The following is a 14,516-nucleotide window of genomic DNA, read 5'->3' as shown; positions in this document are numbered from 1 at the left end:
CATATATATAAACCACATATGAATATATATATATATACACTATAACCACATATAAATCAAGGGGATGGGACAAATGCAGAGGACAAATTTCACCACACCTAGTGTGTGTGTGACAATCATTCGTACTTTAAATTTAAATATATATACAGTATAACCACATATAACTATATATATATATATATATATATATATATATATAAAAACCACATATAAATATATACACACTATAACCACATATAAACCTTTTTTGATGCTTCGAAGTGTTGCTGGAGATCAATTTTGGTTCAGATCAGGTAGAGGTTGAGCTGAGCCATGATTTTATGGCTGTTTTAAAATTTAGTAGAGAAGTTCTAATTTTAAGGTCTGTTGGTAGTGCATTCCACAGTGTGGTGGCAACATAGTAGATTGCATTTTTTCCCATGAGAGTCTTGAATTTGGGGGGTACGAGGTCCGAGGGACTACCTCTCGTGTAGTACCTGTGAGCATCATTTACTCTGGTGAAATAGTTTGACAGGTACTTGGGGTCTGTACTGTCTAGAGCTCAGCAGAGTAACCATGTAATACTCTTCCATATCAGTAGGTGGCAGCATTTTTATTTTTTTTTGCAATTGCTTTGGAGATGTCGGAAACGACGACGATGGTTTGCAGCTATAAAGGTATCTAACGCTTAAACCAAAAATAAACAAAAGGCGAGTGCCGCTAAGAAAAGGCATTGAAGCTTAGGGATGGCTATACAAAACAAAGCTAAAACTGAACTGGCAGCAAAGTAAACAAAAACAGAATGTTGGACGACAGCAAAGACTTACAGCGTGTGGAGCAGACAGCGTCCACAAAGTGCATCCGTACATGACATGACAACCAACACCAAAGTAGGAACGCTAGACAAGAACTAAAACACTACTCACAGGAAAACACCAAAATACTCCAAATAAGTCACGGCATGATTTGACAGGTGGTGACAGTACACCTACTTTGAGACAAGAGCTATATTGATGCATGCTTGGTTATGGTTTGAATTCATATCCAACTATTCCGAGAACGACTTTTTACCGTCAATGTCAGCTACTGAGTTTAATTTTTTAATGTTTTTTGCTGGATGTGTGCCTTGGGATTTTTTCAATGAAAAACATGTGCCTTGGCTTAGAAAAGGTTGAAAAACACTGCATTAAGTACTCCAAAAAAATAAATTTTATCCCTGAGGAGCTCCTGAAAATAGACTCACATATTTGACAAGAAATATCAGCTTCCCAAGCACAGCTGTGAAAATATTATCTATTAATACATTTTTACTTCAAACGCATCAATTTTAATGTCTGAATACTACATATAAACATTCTTTCTTTATTTTTTTTTTATTCTCGCTACTTTATATTAGAAATGGCAACAGCAGAGGATGAATGTTCGATAACAATAAGATAGTAAAAAAGAAGAAGCTTATCGACTACTGTGTCGGCACAGACGCAAATTTTCAGGACTTATGCAGATCTCATATACACATCAGCAGGTACCAGAAGGTAAGAAAAGTTGGATTTATATAATATTGTCAAACAAAACACCAGATAATATGTTTGCTAATGGTTGCCATTTTGTGGTCCTTCTACACACACCGTAGTAATACTTGTATCTCTCAGTACGGTAGCCATAACAGGCCGACAATTTATTAAGTGGTGCGGCTTCAAGGTCATACTAAAACATTTGGACAGATTTTTGAGCGCCGTGTGTAATGTTCTGTATTTTCAATGGAACATCTAAAGTTTTAGTGTTGTTTACTGGCGTCCTATTGCAGTCTACACATATCTCTTATGTATGACTACCATCTACTGGTCACACTTATTACACCATTTACCAAATAAAATAGTTTCAAGGTCGGTAAGCATGACCAGAATAATTCCATAAACAGGCGCACCGGGTTATAAGGCAAATTGTCGATTTTTGACCAAATGAAAGGATTTTAAGTTTGCCTTATAGTCAAAAAAATGTGGTAAATTTAAATCCTAATAAAGATGTTTGCATTAGTATATTTTAAGTTTGTGTAGTGTTGCTACTTTAGCTATTTATTTAGGAGGAGAGACTAAAAATTAATTCACTTGTATTCATTCACCCCAATCACAATGGCTTGACAATGAAAAAAAACAAATTGTCCCTAGGATGTCTTAATAATGAATCAGGCTAATTAAATGATTATACCCTGAGTTGAGTTTCATTAAACACTAGGTAGTAGATGACTTCCACAAAGGGCGTGCTGTAAACAAACACTTTTCCTTGAGAATTAGACCTGGTCAGACAAGGGAGAGCTCTATCAAAGCTGCAAAGGGCTTATTTTCCCCCTGATAGTTACCCCCCCCCCCGGCCCATGTGTCCGCCTGCCTGCCACCTCCCTCCCGCCGCAGCCCCCTAATGAAGGCGGCCCCTCTCTGTCGCTGTGTTGTTTATGTCTGCAGCCGCTACAATAGCACAGAGCTCCCGCGGGACTGCCTCATGCATAATGCATGTCCACGCTCTGACCCTCGCTGCCTCTCATCTCTATTAACCTGACACACGTGCACACACACACCACCAATAGAAATGTTTAATATCCAAGCCAATAAAGTGGTAGAGGACGGCAAACTGGACGAGGAACACAACGTGACTCATGGATAGATTTATATCTGCCCTTGTCTTTATGGTGGGCTGATATTTTACAACTCCTTTTTTATATTTGATTTTCACTACTGACACCCCCTCCTTTTTTTTCTTCGTTGTCTCCATTTCCTCGCTATACAGAGTTTTTATCACTGCTGTACCTCACGGCACCCAAATAAAATGATGCAAAGATGACGCGCAAGGTCAAGTAACAGTTTCAACAATCTTCATTCAGAGGTGGCAATATTATATTATTATAAATAGAGATGTCCGATAGTATCCGCCCGTCGATATTTTTGGCCAATAAATGCTTTAAAATATGATATCGGAAATTATCTGTATCGGTTTCAAAAAGGAAAATGTATTACTTTTTAAAACGCCGCTGTACGGAGTGGTACACGGACGTAGGGGAGAAGTACAGAGCACCAATAAACCTTACAGGCACTGCCTTTGCGTGCCGGCCCAGTCACATAATTTCTACGGCTTTTCACACACACAAGCAAATGCAAAGCATACTTGGTCAACAGCCACACAGGTCACACTGAGGGTGGCTGTATAAACAACCTTAACACTGTTCCAAATATGCGCCACACTGTGAACCCACACCAAACAAGAATGACAAACACCTTTCGGGAGAACATCTGCACTGTAACACAACATAAACACAACAGCACATATATCCAGAACCCCTTGCAACACTAACTCTTCCGGGACGCTACAATATACACCACCGCTACCCCTCCACCCAACCTCAACCCTGTCCCTCAACCCCGCATTAATTCAAAAATAAATATGGCAGTGCCATGTTGGCATTTTTTTCCATAACTTGAGTTGATTTATTTTGGAAAACCTTGTTATTTTGTTTAATGCATACATCACAACAGAATTAGGCACAATAATGTGTTAATTCCACGACCGTATCAGTATCGGTTGGTATCAGAATCGGTAAATAAGAGTTGGACAATATTGGAATATCGGATATCGGCAAAGAAGCCATTATCGGACATCTCTAATTATGAATATTACTTTAAGGGGGGTGGGATAATCATTTAGTTCATGTAAGTTTATGTATTGCCCATGCTCTGCCGACATGCTCACACACACAAAGAAGTCCCTTTGGTGCCCTCACATACGATCATAAATCTCCAAAAAATCTTAACTTTAACAACAACCATATTACTACAATAATACATTTTACCGGATTTGACTTTTTAAAATGTAAACATTAGCATCGGCAGAGAAAGCATTTGTGGCAGTCCAGATTGAAATATACGTGTGGGAATAGTATGGAAATCTTGAAACTTATCCATTAAAGGAATCCAAATAATGAAATGTGTGAATCACTCTCTGAATGATCTGAACTCATGTTTCCATGCTAGTATTGTATTATATTCGGATGTCAACTTCCCGGGCTGGCTGTTATTTTCTGTAGACAACAAAGTATAGCCAACATTGAATTAACAGCGCTTCCGCTGGTCACTTCAATGACTTCAATAATCAACCATCTTATTGACCTCTTAAGGCCCAAGCTGTTTGTTTACATGTTTTTTAATTTCTCTTTGCTATTTGGGCTAATTGGACCCTAATTAGATTAAAAACTAAGAATCATCTTTGGATATGATGTACTTAGTCCATAAGTACACAAATGTGTACTTCATGTTTAGTGACATGCCAATACTTGTTTTTACACTTTTTTTTTCCAAATTCCATTGTATGTTTTACACTTCTGACAACACCAGATGGCAGTATAATTGTCCACATAAGCGGCCATAAGACCCCAATTCAATAGTGTACACAATTTTGGAAATAAGAGCTAAAAGGTGCTGTCCACGAATGTAGCCACTAAGCCTTTAGAGGTTTTTAATGAAGAACTAATTTTTTTGGAATTGTGCCTATCATTTGCAATCATTATGAGGGACATGACAATGGATGTTATTTTTTTAATGCATTGTAAATAAAATAGATACAATCAAAAGTTTGCTTACAATGGAGCCTATGGGAGCCGCACATGTTTGCCCCATAAAGCCCTTAAAACATCCAAATACCTCCATTGAGGTTTTATATACATGATGTAAGTATATATGTAATATAGTAACGGGCACATTTATAATAACATTTAATATTTACGTATTCTGATCATTTGAAGCATACACGATGCATTCATTAATTTTTTTCTTCGTCACTGATTATTACCCACTGCAGCCTTTATGAGCGCCAACAAACATAATACGACCTCACTTACTGTACAATGTCTGCTGTCTTTAGGATGCCGACTGCTGGGATGTTCATATATTTCCATTTAGGTGAAAAACCCTCACAAAGAAAAGGGGTGGGAGGTTGGGGGTGAACACGCGCATTTTTGTGTCGTCCTTGCCATTTTCGGGTCCTAAATGACTGTCAAAGTGTCCCGGCTTGTCGGAATACTTACTCAGACGTCTCGTGTCCAGGTGAGATGCATGATTTATGATCTAGAATAAACTTACATGGAACAAGAAAGCGAGGAAGCAGCAGATGATGTAAACATAGGTTCACGCTATAAATAGTTTTTTCTGCATTAGCGCTTGTAATAACAATATCACTAATACTTAGTTAATATTCAAATCTCAAAATATAAATAGAGTATTGTTAGTGGTTTTTGAAAGGGTTTGTGGGGGTACTGTATATTTTGGATTTTATGGGCGAAATAGAGGAGCTTCCATTGGATCCACTGTAAGCAGACGTTTGTTTACTTTTAATTACAAGTTAGAACAATAAAAAATACATCTGTCGTCATGTCTTTCACAATGATTGTGAACAAAAGTTGATGAATCAAGTATGGGTCTGCGTTGTACACCTTCTTCCACCCAAATGTTGAATTTCATGTATCCTGACTCTGCATGTCAAACAGCATCCTCAAAGGAGGTATCAACACAAAATCAGAGATGCGAGCAAAACCAGTTATCTAGCGATTGGAAGGTTTTTTATTGATTGCAAAATACTGCATTTTTTTGCTATTAAGCAAACAAAGCAGACCAGTGGAGATCTATCACATGCCTGAAATGAAAGACAGTGAAGGGCTCATTAGCCACGGAGAGCATTAATCATTCATACCATTCCTATTAATATGACAAATGGGTCTGAATCTTCATGGCATGCCGTGCTTTATATTTTCCACGACATAAACTCTTTGTCTTTGGCTGACTCCTTAAGGGAATCCCCTCACTTCTTTTGCACCCTTGTCTTCTCTCCCTGCCCCTTTATAGATCCACATTAGCCTCTCCAATCCTCTGGTCCACCCCCCTCTCAGTGTTGCACCCTTGTTTCACGTCAGCCCCAAAGAGGTACTAAGCAGGATTTGGCAGGCTGATGGAGAATTACACACGAGAGATTAGGATTGCACACTGACTGAGTACATGAGTTTAGTTGGAGCACCTTGCTTACTGTAATGCAGTGTTTTTCAACCTTTTTTGAGCCAAGGCACATTTCATGCGTTGAAAAAATGCGTAGGCACACCACTAGCAGAAATCATTAAAAAACGAAACTCAGTTGAGAGTAAATAGTCATTGTCGCAATTGTTTGATATGAATTTAAATCATAACCAAGCAAGCAGCAATATAGGTCTTGTCTCAAAGTAGGTGTACTGTATCAATATAGGTCTTGTCTCAAAGTAGGTCTACTATTTCTTTATAGGTCTTGTCTCAAAGTACAGTAAGTGTACTGTATCAATATAGGTCTTGTCTCAAAGTACAGTAAGTGTACTGTATCAACATAGGCCTTGTCTCAAAGTAGGTGTACTATATCAATATAGGTCTTGTCTCAAAGTAGATGTACTGTATCAATATAGGTCTTGTCTCAAAGCAGGTGTATCTCACCACCTGCCACATCACACCGTGACTTTTTTTTCACTTTTTTGCTGTTTTCCTGTGTGTAGTATTTTAGTTCTTGTCTAGCGCTCCTATTTTGGTGGCTTTTTCTATTTTTTTGGTATTTTCCCGTAGCAGTTTCATGTTTTCCTTTGAGCGATATTTCCCGCATCTACTTTGTTTTAGCAATCAAGAATAATTCAGTTGTTTTTATCCTCCTTTGTGGGGACATTGTTGATTGTCATGTCATGTTTGGATGTACATTGTCTTTGCTCCACAGTAAGTCTTTGTTGTCGTCCAGCCTTCCCTAAGCTTCAATGCCTTTTCTTAGGAGATCTCACCTTTTGTTTATTTTTGGTTTAAGCATTTGACACCTTTTTTACCTTCACGTTGTCTCCCGCTGTTTTCGACATCTACAAAGCAATTAGCTACTGGTTATGGAAGAGTATTACACGGTTACTATGCCAAGCTCTAGACAGCACCGACCACTCAACAACAACACATCATTTTCAGACTGTAATTACTGGTTTGCCAAAAATATTTTTTACCTAAATAGGTGAAATTAGATAATATCCCACGGAACACCAGACTGTATCTTACGGCACACTAGTGTGCCGCAGCACAGTGGTTGAAAAACACTGCTCTAATGCACTGATGTGGCTTACAAACTTTATGGGGAGATTGTCTGCTATTAATTGCCACATTGCAATATTTGTACATGTGTATTTACGAGGGTTGTCCCAATACAACTTTTTCCACTTCCAATACAATACTGTAAGTAGAGCCTAGAGTAATAGCTGATACCGATATTGATCCAATACTGATGGCCAAAATCATTCAATTCTATTAAGCTCATGGCGCAGTAAGTTGAATGATGCAGACAAGTTCCTTATTGAATACACTTCTCTGCCTGGGAGAGTTTGTATGTGTAAGAACCGTATTTTTGGACTATAAGACACACTTAAAATCTTTTCATATTCTCAAAATGAACCAGTGCGCCTAATGTACGCAATAATTTTGGTTGTGCTTACTAACCTCAAAGCTATTTTATTTGGTTTATGGTGAAATGATAAGTGTGACCAGTAGATTGGCAGTCAAACATAATAGATATGTGTAGACTGCAATTTGACAAGTAAACAACACCAACATGTTATATGTTCCATCGAAAATATAGAACATTACACACGGCACTCAAAAATGTATCAAAATGTTTTATACGTCTTTGGTAAGCTATATAGCCGCACCGCTTGATGGATTGTACTGTGCTTCCACCTAGGAGTATTATTATGGTGTGTGTACAAGGTAAGACATAATGTCTGGTGTTTTGTTTCACAATATTATGCAAAAGCAACTTTTCCAATCTTCTGGTACCTGCTGATCTGTATTTGGGATCTGCAGAAGTCCTGAAAATGTGCGCGCATCCACCTTTGTAGTCATCATAATCGATAAACTTCTTCTTTTTCTCTATCTTCTTGTTATGGGACATTCATGCTCGGCTGTTGCCATTTCTAATATAAAGTATTGAAAAGTTCTTACTTAAATCTGTCAGTTAATTCGCCTTAAAAGCACTAAAACATACTGGTGTAGTGAGTTTCTATTATTCACCCAAGGAACTTTAGTCATTATAGAGTTCCGCTCGGACAGTTTTTCACGGGACACATTTCCGGCCTTGTTGTTGCACTAGTGAGCCACGGATGAGGAGATGCTGCTCCGTTGTTGATTGAAGTAAAGTCTGAATGTCATTAAAACAGTTAGCGCCATTTCTTGAACCTTCGTCCACTCCCGTCCTTGCACGCTACACCGCTACAACAAAGATGACAGGGAGGAGACGCTGCTGAAGGTGAGCCACGTAAATAAGAACGCCCACAAAAAGGCGCATTTTAAAGTGACCGTCAGAAAGTGACTGAAAGACGATCTGTAAAACATCAACCATGTAACATTTTGAGCAAAGAACCACCATTACAAACCACCATTACATGTTATGTACACCACAATGAAGTCTTTTACATTTAGAAAAAAATTATAATAATATGACCCCTTTAATGCACCCTATGATCCGGTGCACCTTTTTTTAATTCAAATAGACCTGACTCGACCCGCTCATCGGCAGTGCACCTTAAAATCCGGTGCGCCCTATGGTCTGGAAAATACGGTAATATGCAAATATATCTGTTTGATATTTTTTACATGGACAAATGGGCAGTTTCAAATTGCAATATTGTTCAATTAAGGAAACCTATTACGTATGTCTAGCTTTTGTGCTATTGTGTGCTTAGCTGTTGTGTAGCTGCTAGCTCTTAAAAGTCTATATCTACAGTCGTTAAATGACTTTACCAAAATACAAGAAAAGACCAATCTTAACAAAAACGTCGCATCTGACAGGACAGAACCCTCCTCGGAAAACACAAAATTTAATTCCTGGGGCTCTTGCTTTTTCTGTGTGGAGTTTGCATGTTCTGCAAACAGAGACATGCACCTGGGGATAGTTTGATTGGCAACACAAAAATTGGTTCCTAGTGTGTATGTGATTGTGAAAGTTGTCTGTCTATCTGTGTTGGCCATGCGATGAGGTGGCGACTTGTCCAGGAATAGGCACCAGCCACCCAGCGACCCAGGAAGGGACAACGGGTAGAAAATGGATGGATGGATGGAGTACAGTTAAAAATACAATACGAAGTATTTTCCGCTATTTCTTCAATCACTCAATCAATCCATGTTTACTTATACAGCCCTCAACCAGGAGTGTCTCAAAGGGCTGCACAAGCCTTAACGACATCCTTGGCTCAGATCCCACGTCGGGGCAAGGAAAAACTCAACCGATAATCAGCATTTCCGATTTCTTTGCGTTGAGTTGCAAAAAGTTAGCGGACACCCATTGTTTAATTTCATTTAGACACGCCTCCAGCTGACTACAATCCGGCGTGTTGGTTAGCTTTAAGGGCATGTAGATTTGGGTGTCTTCAGCATAACAGTGAAAGCTAACACCGTATTTGCAGCATGTAGATACTGAAGAGTGCAGGGCCAAGAACCGAACCCCGGGGAACTCCACACATTACCTTAACATAGTCCGAGGTCACATTGTTAAGGGAGTTGCAGATAAGTAAGATAGGAGTTAAACCAAGACAAGGCTAAGTCTGACATACCGATACGTGTTTTGATACGCTGTAATAAAATATTATGATCGACGGTATCGAAAGCAGCACTGTGATCAAAAAGCAGCAACATAGATGATGCATCAGAATCCATCGTTAGCAATATATCATTAGTCATTTTTGTGGGTGCTGTCTCCGTACAGTATTTTGCCCTGACACCGGATTGAAAGGGTTCACAGAGATTGTTAGCGTTCATTTAGCTGCTGTGTAACAATTTTTTCGAGGAGTTTCTAAATAAACAGAAGGTGGGACACCGGCCGGTAGTTTACCATGAGGTCAGGATCGAGGTTAGGTCTTTTGAGCAGAAGATGAATAACCACTTTTTTGAATGCTAAGGGAACAGTGCCAGAGGAAAGTGATAAGTTTTTAATATTTAGTACTGATGGTCCTAATATTACAAACAGTTCCTTGATAACTTTCCCAGGAAGTGGGTGAAGTAAACATATTGTTTGTTTTATCCCATATACACACTGTAGTAGTTCCTTTAATGATATTTCATCAAAAAGAGAGAGACTATTTTGGAAGGCAATATCCGTTGTACATACAGTCATATCTGTGTTAATAAAACCCAGTTGTAACTGGGATGCGTTTTCTTTAATCTCCTTTCTAATGAGTTCAATTTTCTTACTAAAGAAATTCATAAAGTCATCTGCCGAGTGGGTGGAGCTACTGGGAGGAGTCCCTTGTTGGGTTAGCGATGCTACTGTACTGAACAAATATTTAGGATCGTTTTTGTTGAGGCAGATGAGATTTGAGTAGTATTTAACTTTAGCTAGGTAAGCATGCGTTTATAAATTATTCAACTATTACTCCATGCTTGATGGAAAACCTCAAGTTTAGTCGTGCGCCATTTGCGTTCCAGCTTTCTACATGATAATTTAAGAGCTTTAGTTTTTTCTACTAATTTCTTAAAATATCAGCTTCCCTCAATATTGCAGAATTATTGATCGTCCACTTGCTCGTCTTTATTGCCATGAAAACCCCCCAGATCACCAACGTTAGCCATCTCTAATAATAGTGAAACAGCAAGGACACTTCTTGTTGCACTACTTTGCTAATGATCAGAGAACGTATTTCAAGACTTAAAGTGATACAGAATTTGATTCTTCCTGTTTGCAGAAGCGTGGGAAGTCCCCTTCGAGGAGATATCTGACCTACAGTGGGTCGGCAGCGGGGCACAAGGCGCCGTCTTTCTGGGAAAATTGCACGGACAGGAAGTGGCCGTGAAGAAAGTCCGGAATATAAAAGAAACGGACATTAAGCACCTCCGCAAGCTCAAACATCCCAACATCATTACTTTCAAGTAAGTCCAAAATTCTAACACTTAATCTTGAAAATGTTCTATGTTGGAAACTTCTCGTGAAAATCCTCGTTTTTTGAATACCTCACTTTTAATGTGATTTGTTTTCCACAAAAATGTCATATATTGTCTCAAAAATTGCGCAAATCAAGCTGGTCTATGTCTGTTTCATTGAGGGCCGAAACAAAGAATCCACTGCATTGATGACTCAATCTCAGTGCTTTTGAGGAATATATAACTGCAAAATGCTCTACCAGGGGGGCAAAGAAAGTTGCGAGTACCAGCACTTTGATTAAAAAAAGACGAAAAAAATTATCAAATTCAGTAAAAAACTCAGACACATATTTTCTACCCTGTTCCCTATCTAATCTTTTTACAATCTCCAATAAAGGCAAAAGTGATGTTAAATGTTCATTTATCAATTTGATGTTTCGCAGTGTTTTCTGCTTGTAAAGCTATAGGTATAGTAATTATAGTATTTTGGGTTTCTCGCCGAATTAACTGAGTTTCAAATGAAAAACATTGCTTTGCTTTTTGTACAATTTAGATTATCTGAGTTATTGGATCAAATTACTAATAAAAATGGAAGTATGATGGGAAATTAGTGATAATAAATGCACGCTGTAAATATGATATAAACATTTGCTTTGAAAATGACATATTTGGCTTGCAAAAAAACATGAATGTGCATGAATAACAATCCCTATATTAATAATAATTCCCCTGTTAGCCACCAAATATGGGATTGAGAGATGCAGACTCAGTGTAGCAATTCATGTTACTTTGTATGATAATAATTATGGTACATGTTTTTTAGTTATATTTATGTTCATTTCCTTTACATTTTAGGTTCACTTGCTTTTTTATTAGCTAACCTGAAGTTTTACAAATGTTTTAAGTTTTCCTTTTAAGATGAGTCATTTCCAAACATTTTATTAATACACATTTATTTTCTTAATGTTTCACACACAAAACACATACTAGGTATTTAATTGTCATGTTTTATTGCTGCTTTTTTTCTTGGATATGACGTCATTATAACTACAACATGATGCACTCAAGAAAGTAAAAGCAAATGCAGTATGTTGGATTGAATTGGAAAATTCCTGGAATATTTTACACATTCTTCATGAAGGCATTAACCTTTGGGTTATCATCAATATTGTACATTTGACTTATGCTACATTCTTAATGACTGGGAAAGTCCACTTGGAAAATTATCTTTCAATAATAAAGAGAATAAAAAGTGTGTGTGTTAAACTCAAAGCCAAGGGTCCATATCTGGCCTGCCACACCACTTTATGTGGCCGTCCTAATAATTTATGTGGCCCTCCGCGTTATTCAAGGTAGTCTGTCACATCATTTAACGTGGTTCACAACTTAATTTAAAGTGGTCTTCCACGTCATTTCATGTGGTCTCCCACATCATGGGAAGTGGACCTCGATAAAACGAAGTTGGACACTCCTTTTCTAACCTGTGTCCTGTCACGTTGCACAGAGGAATCTGCACCCAGGCCCCCTGCTATTGCATCCTCATGGAGTACTGTGCCCAGGGCCAGCTCTACGAGGTGCTGAGAGCGGGCAGGAAGATCACCCCCTCGCTCCTCATGGATTGGGCAATGGGCGTTGCTGGCGGCATGAATTACCTTCACCTCCACAAGATCATCCACAGGGATCTTAAATCCCCCAAGTGAGTGATGCAATGCCACTGAGCCAACGCTGGACCGACCTAAACAACATGTCTTTCTAGTATTCTCATCACCTACGACGACGGGGTGAAGATCTCGGACTTCGGCACGTCCAAGGAGCTGAGCGACAAGAGCACCAAGATGTCCTTTGCCGGTACGGTGGCCTGGATGGCCCCTGAGGTCATACGCAACGAGCCCGTCTCAGAAAAGGTGGACATTTGGTAGGTAGCCTTTTGGATTTTGCTTCAGCGAATCAACATAGACGAGATTTTGTCGGAACCTACTACAGTACAGAGTGTGGGGATCTTGTTTCAAGAAAATCTATGACCAGATCTCATTACAAGAAATTCTATAGGAGCCCGGCCTCATGTGATAGGGTGCCCTGTGTTAAAGCCGCTCCCCCTCCCTCTCCACGTCCCAGCCTCCCTCCATCACTCTTGCTCCTCGTAAAAAGGAACGCTGGCTAATTTAATAATTGATTTGCCAGATGCTGCAGTGCTCGGGAGAGGCTGGAATAACCTTCCAATCCTGCGGCTTCCTTGGCCCCCGGCCAGCAGTGCATTAGCAGAGAGGTGAAAATAGGATTAAAAAAAGCTTTTTCCATGCAGAAGGAGAGGACATCACCTCCACATACCACATAGTTGTATGGAAATCACTTGATAGGCTGTTATCATGCATTCAATTGCCTGTTTTTTTTTTCCACATGACATTAGTGGCGCCCCCTATGGGTTGTAAAATAAAGTTGGTATCCCTTACTTTTATCATCTTTAGACAGATGGACAATGAATTACGGGCAATTAGTTGCTAAGTGTGTCTCTGTAATAAAGGAGTAAAAGAGTGAGCTCAGTCATGTGCAAAAAAAAATGCCATGTGCACGTTGAAAGAGGACACTGCTGCAACATCTCATAATTAATTATGTATTCAGTAGTATGTTAAATACACTGAGGTAGAACAGTACTAATGAACAGTTGGTTCATATTTGTCCTACAAAGCTCCTCTACAATTAAAAATAATATTTGACTCATAAGCTCGCTCATTAACACTTCATGACGGGACTGTAGCTTGTTGTTCCAACGGTACAGTAGATGACATCATTACCTTACTTCGTAACACAGCTTACTGTATAAACACCTGTCTGCCAGATAATAAGAAGAAGGAGCAGGAGGGATTAATGTTGTCAACTAACGAATATTCAGGCGACTCTAAGATTCTTTTTTTTTTTTTAAACCACTCGGATCAAGTCAAGTTTTATTGAACACTTTTGGAGACATGACAGCACATGTGGTTTTTCTCAACAAGCAGGCGGAGCTGCTGTTTCCTCCACTTTCCACAGGCAACAAAAACACACAAGAAGCAACAGAAAAAAAGTTCATTTTTATTTTTTCTTCGCTCTCTCCCATAGCCTCCATAGAAATGACATTCACATGATTTGTGGTCAATTGTGCTAATAAAGTGATGACACTACAACCTAAAAACTCAGTGCCACAAATACATTCTGGTACTTTGGCAAACCCTATGTACAGCTGATGCCATCTTTTATACTTGTAGTGTTTGGGCTGTTAACAGATCTTGTCTGATGAAGGCGGCTGAGGTTATTTTGTAGACATTTTTTTACATATTGTTGCTTTAATTCTAATAGTCCATCCATCCATTTTCTACTAATAAGAAAATTAAATCTAATAATTCAAATATTTGTTGAGAACATTAAAAAAAAAGGTGCTGTACAGAGTAATTGTTAGAATACAATACCAAAAGGTACAGAAACTAACAAAGATACAATATATTTAAAAAAATAAAATTAATTAATGAAAACAATCAACCAATGTTTGCTTATATAGCCCTAAATCACAAGTGTCTCAAATGGCTGCACATGCCACAACGACATCCTCGGTTCAGATCCCACATCAGGACA

General features: G+C 38.7%; 1 protein-coding gene across 2 annotated transcripts in view; it reads left to right on the top strand.

Moving 5' to 3' along the window:
• The window catches only part of LOC133542845 (mitogen-activated protein kinase kinase kinase 12-like), a 59,230-nt gene that overhangs the window by 12,900 nt on the left and 31,814 nt on the right, over positions 1-14,516 (top strand). For both annotated transcript variants that reach the window (XM_061887059.1, XM_061887054.1), the window contains exons 3-5: positions 10,736-10,919; positions 12,415-12,606; positions 12,667-12,825. In XM_061887059.1, coding sequence (XP_061743043.1) covers positions 10,736-10,919; positions 12,415-12,606; positions 12,667-12,825 — 535 coding nt within the window. The remainder of the gene's footprint in view (positions 1-10,735; positions 10,920-12,414; positions 12,607-12,666; positions 12,826-14,516) is intronic.

This window comes from Nerophis ophidion, linkage group LG02 (genome assembly GCF_033978795.1).
Source record: "Nerophis ophidion isolate RoL-2023_Sa linkage group LG02, RoL_Noph_v1.0, whole genome shotgun sequence".
NCBI lineage: Eukaryota > Metazoa > Chordata > Actinopteri > Syngnathiformes > Syngnathidae > Nerophis > Nerophis ophidion.
Note: the sequence above shows the minus strand (reverse complement) of the source record. Positions and strands in the feature narration are given on the sequence as shown.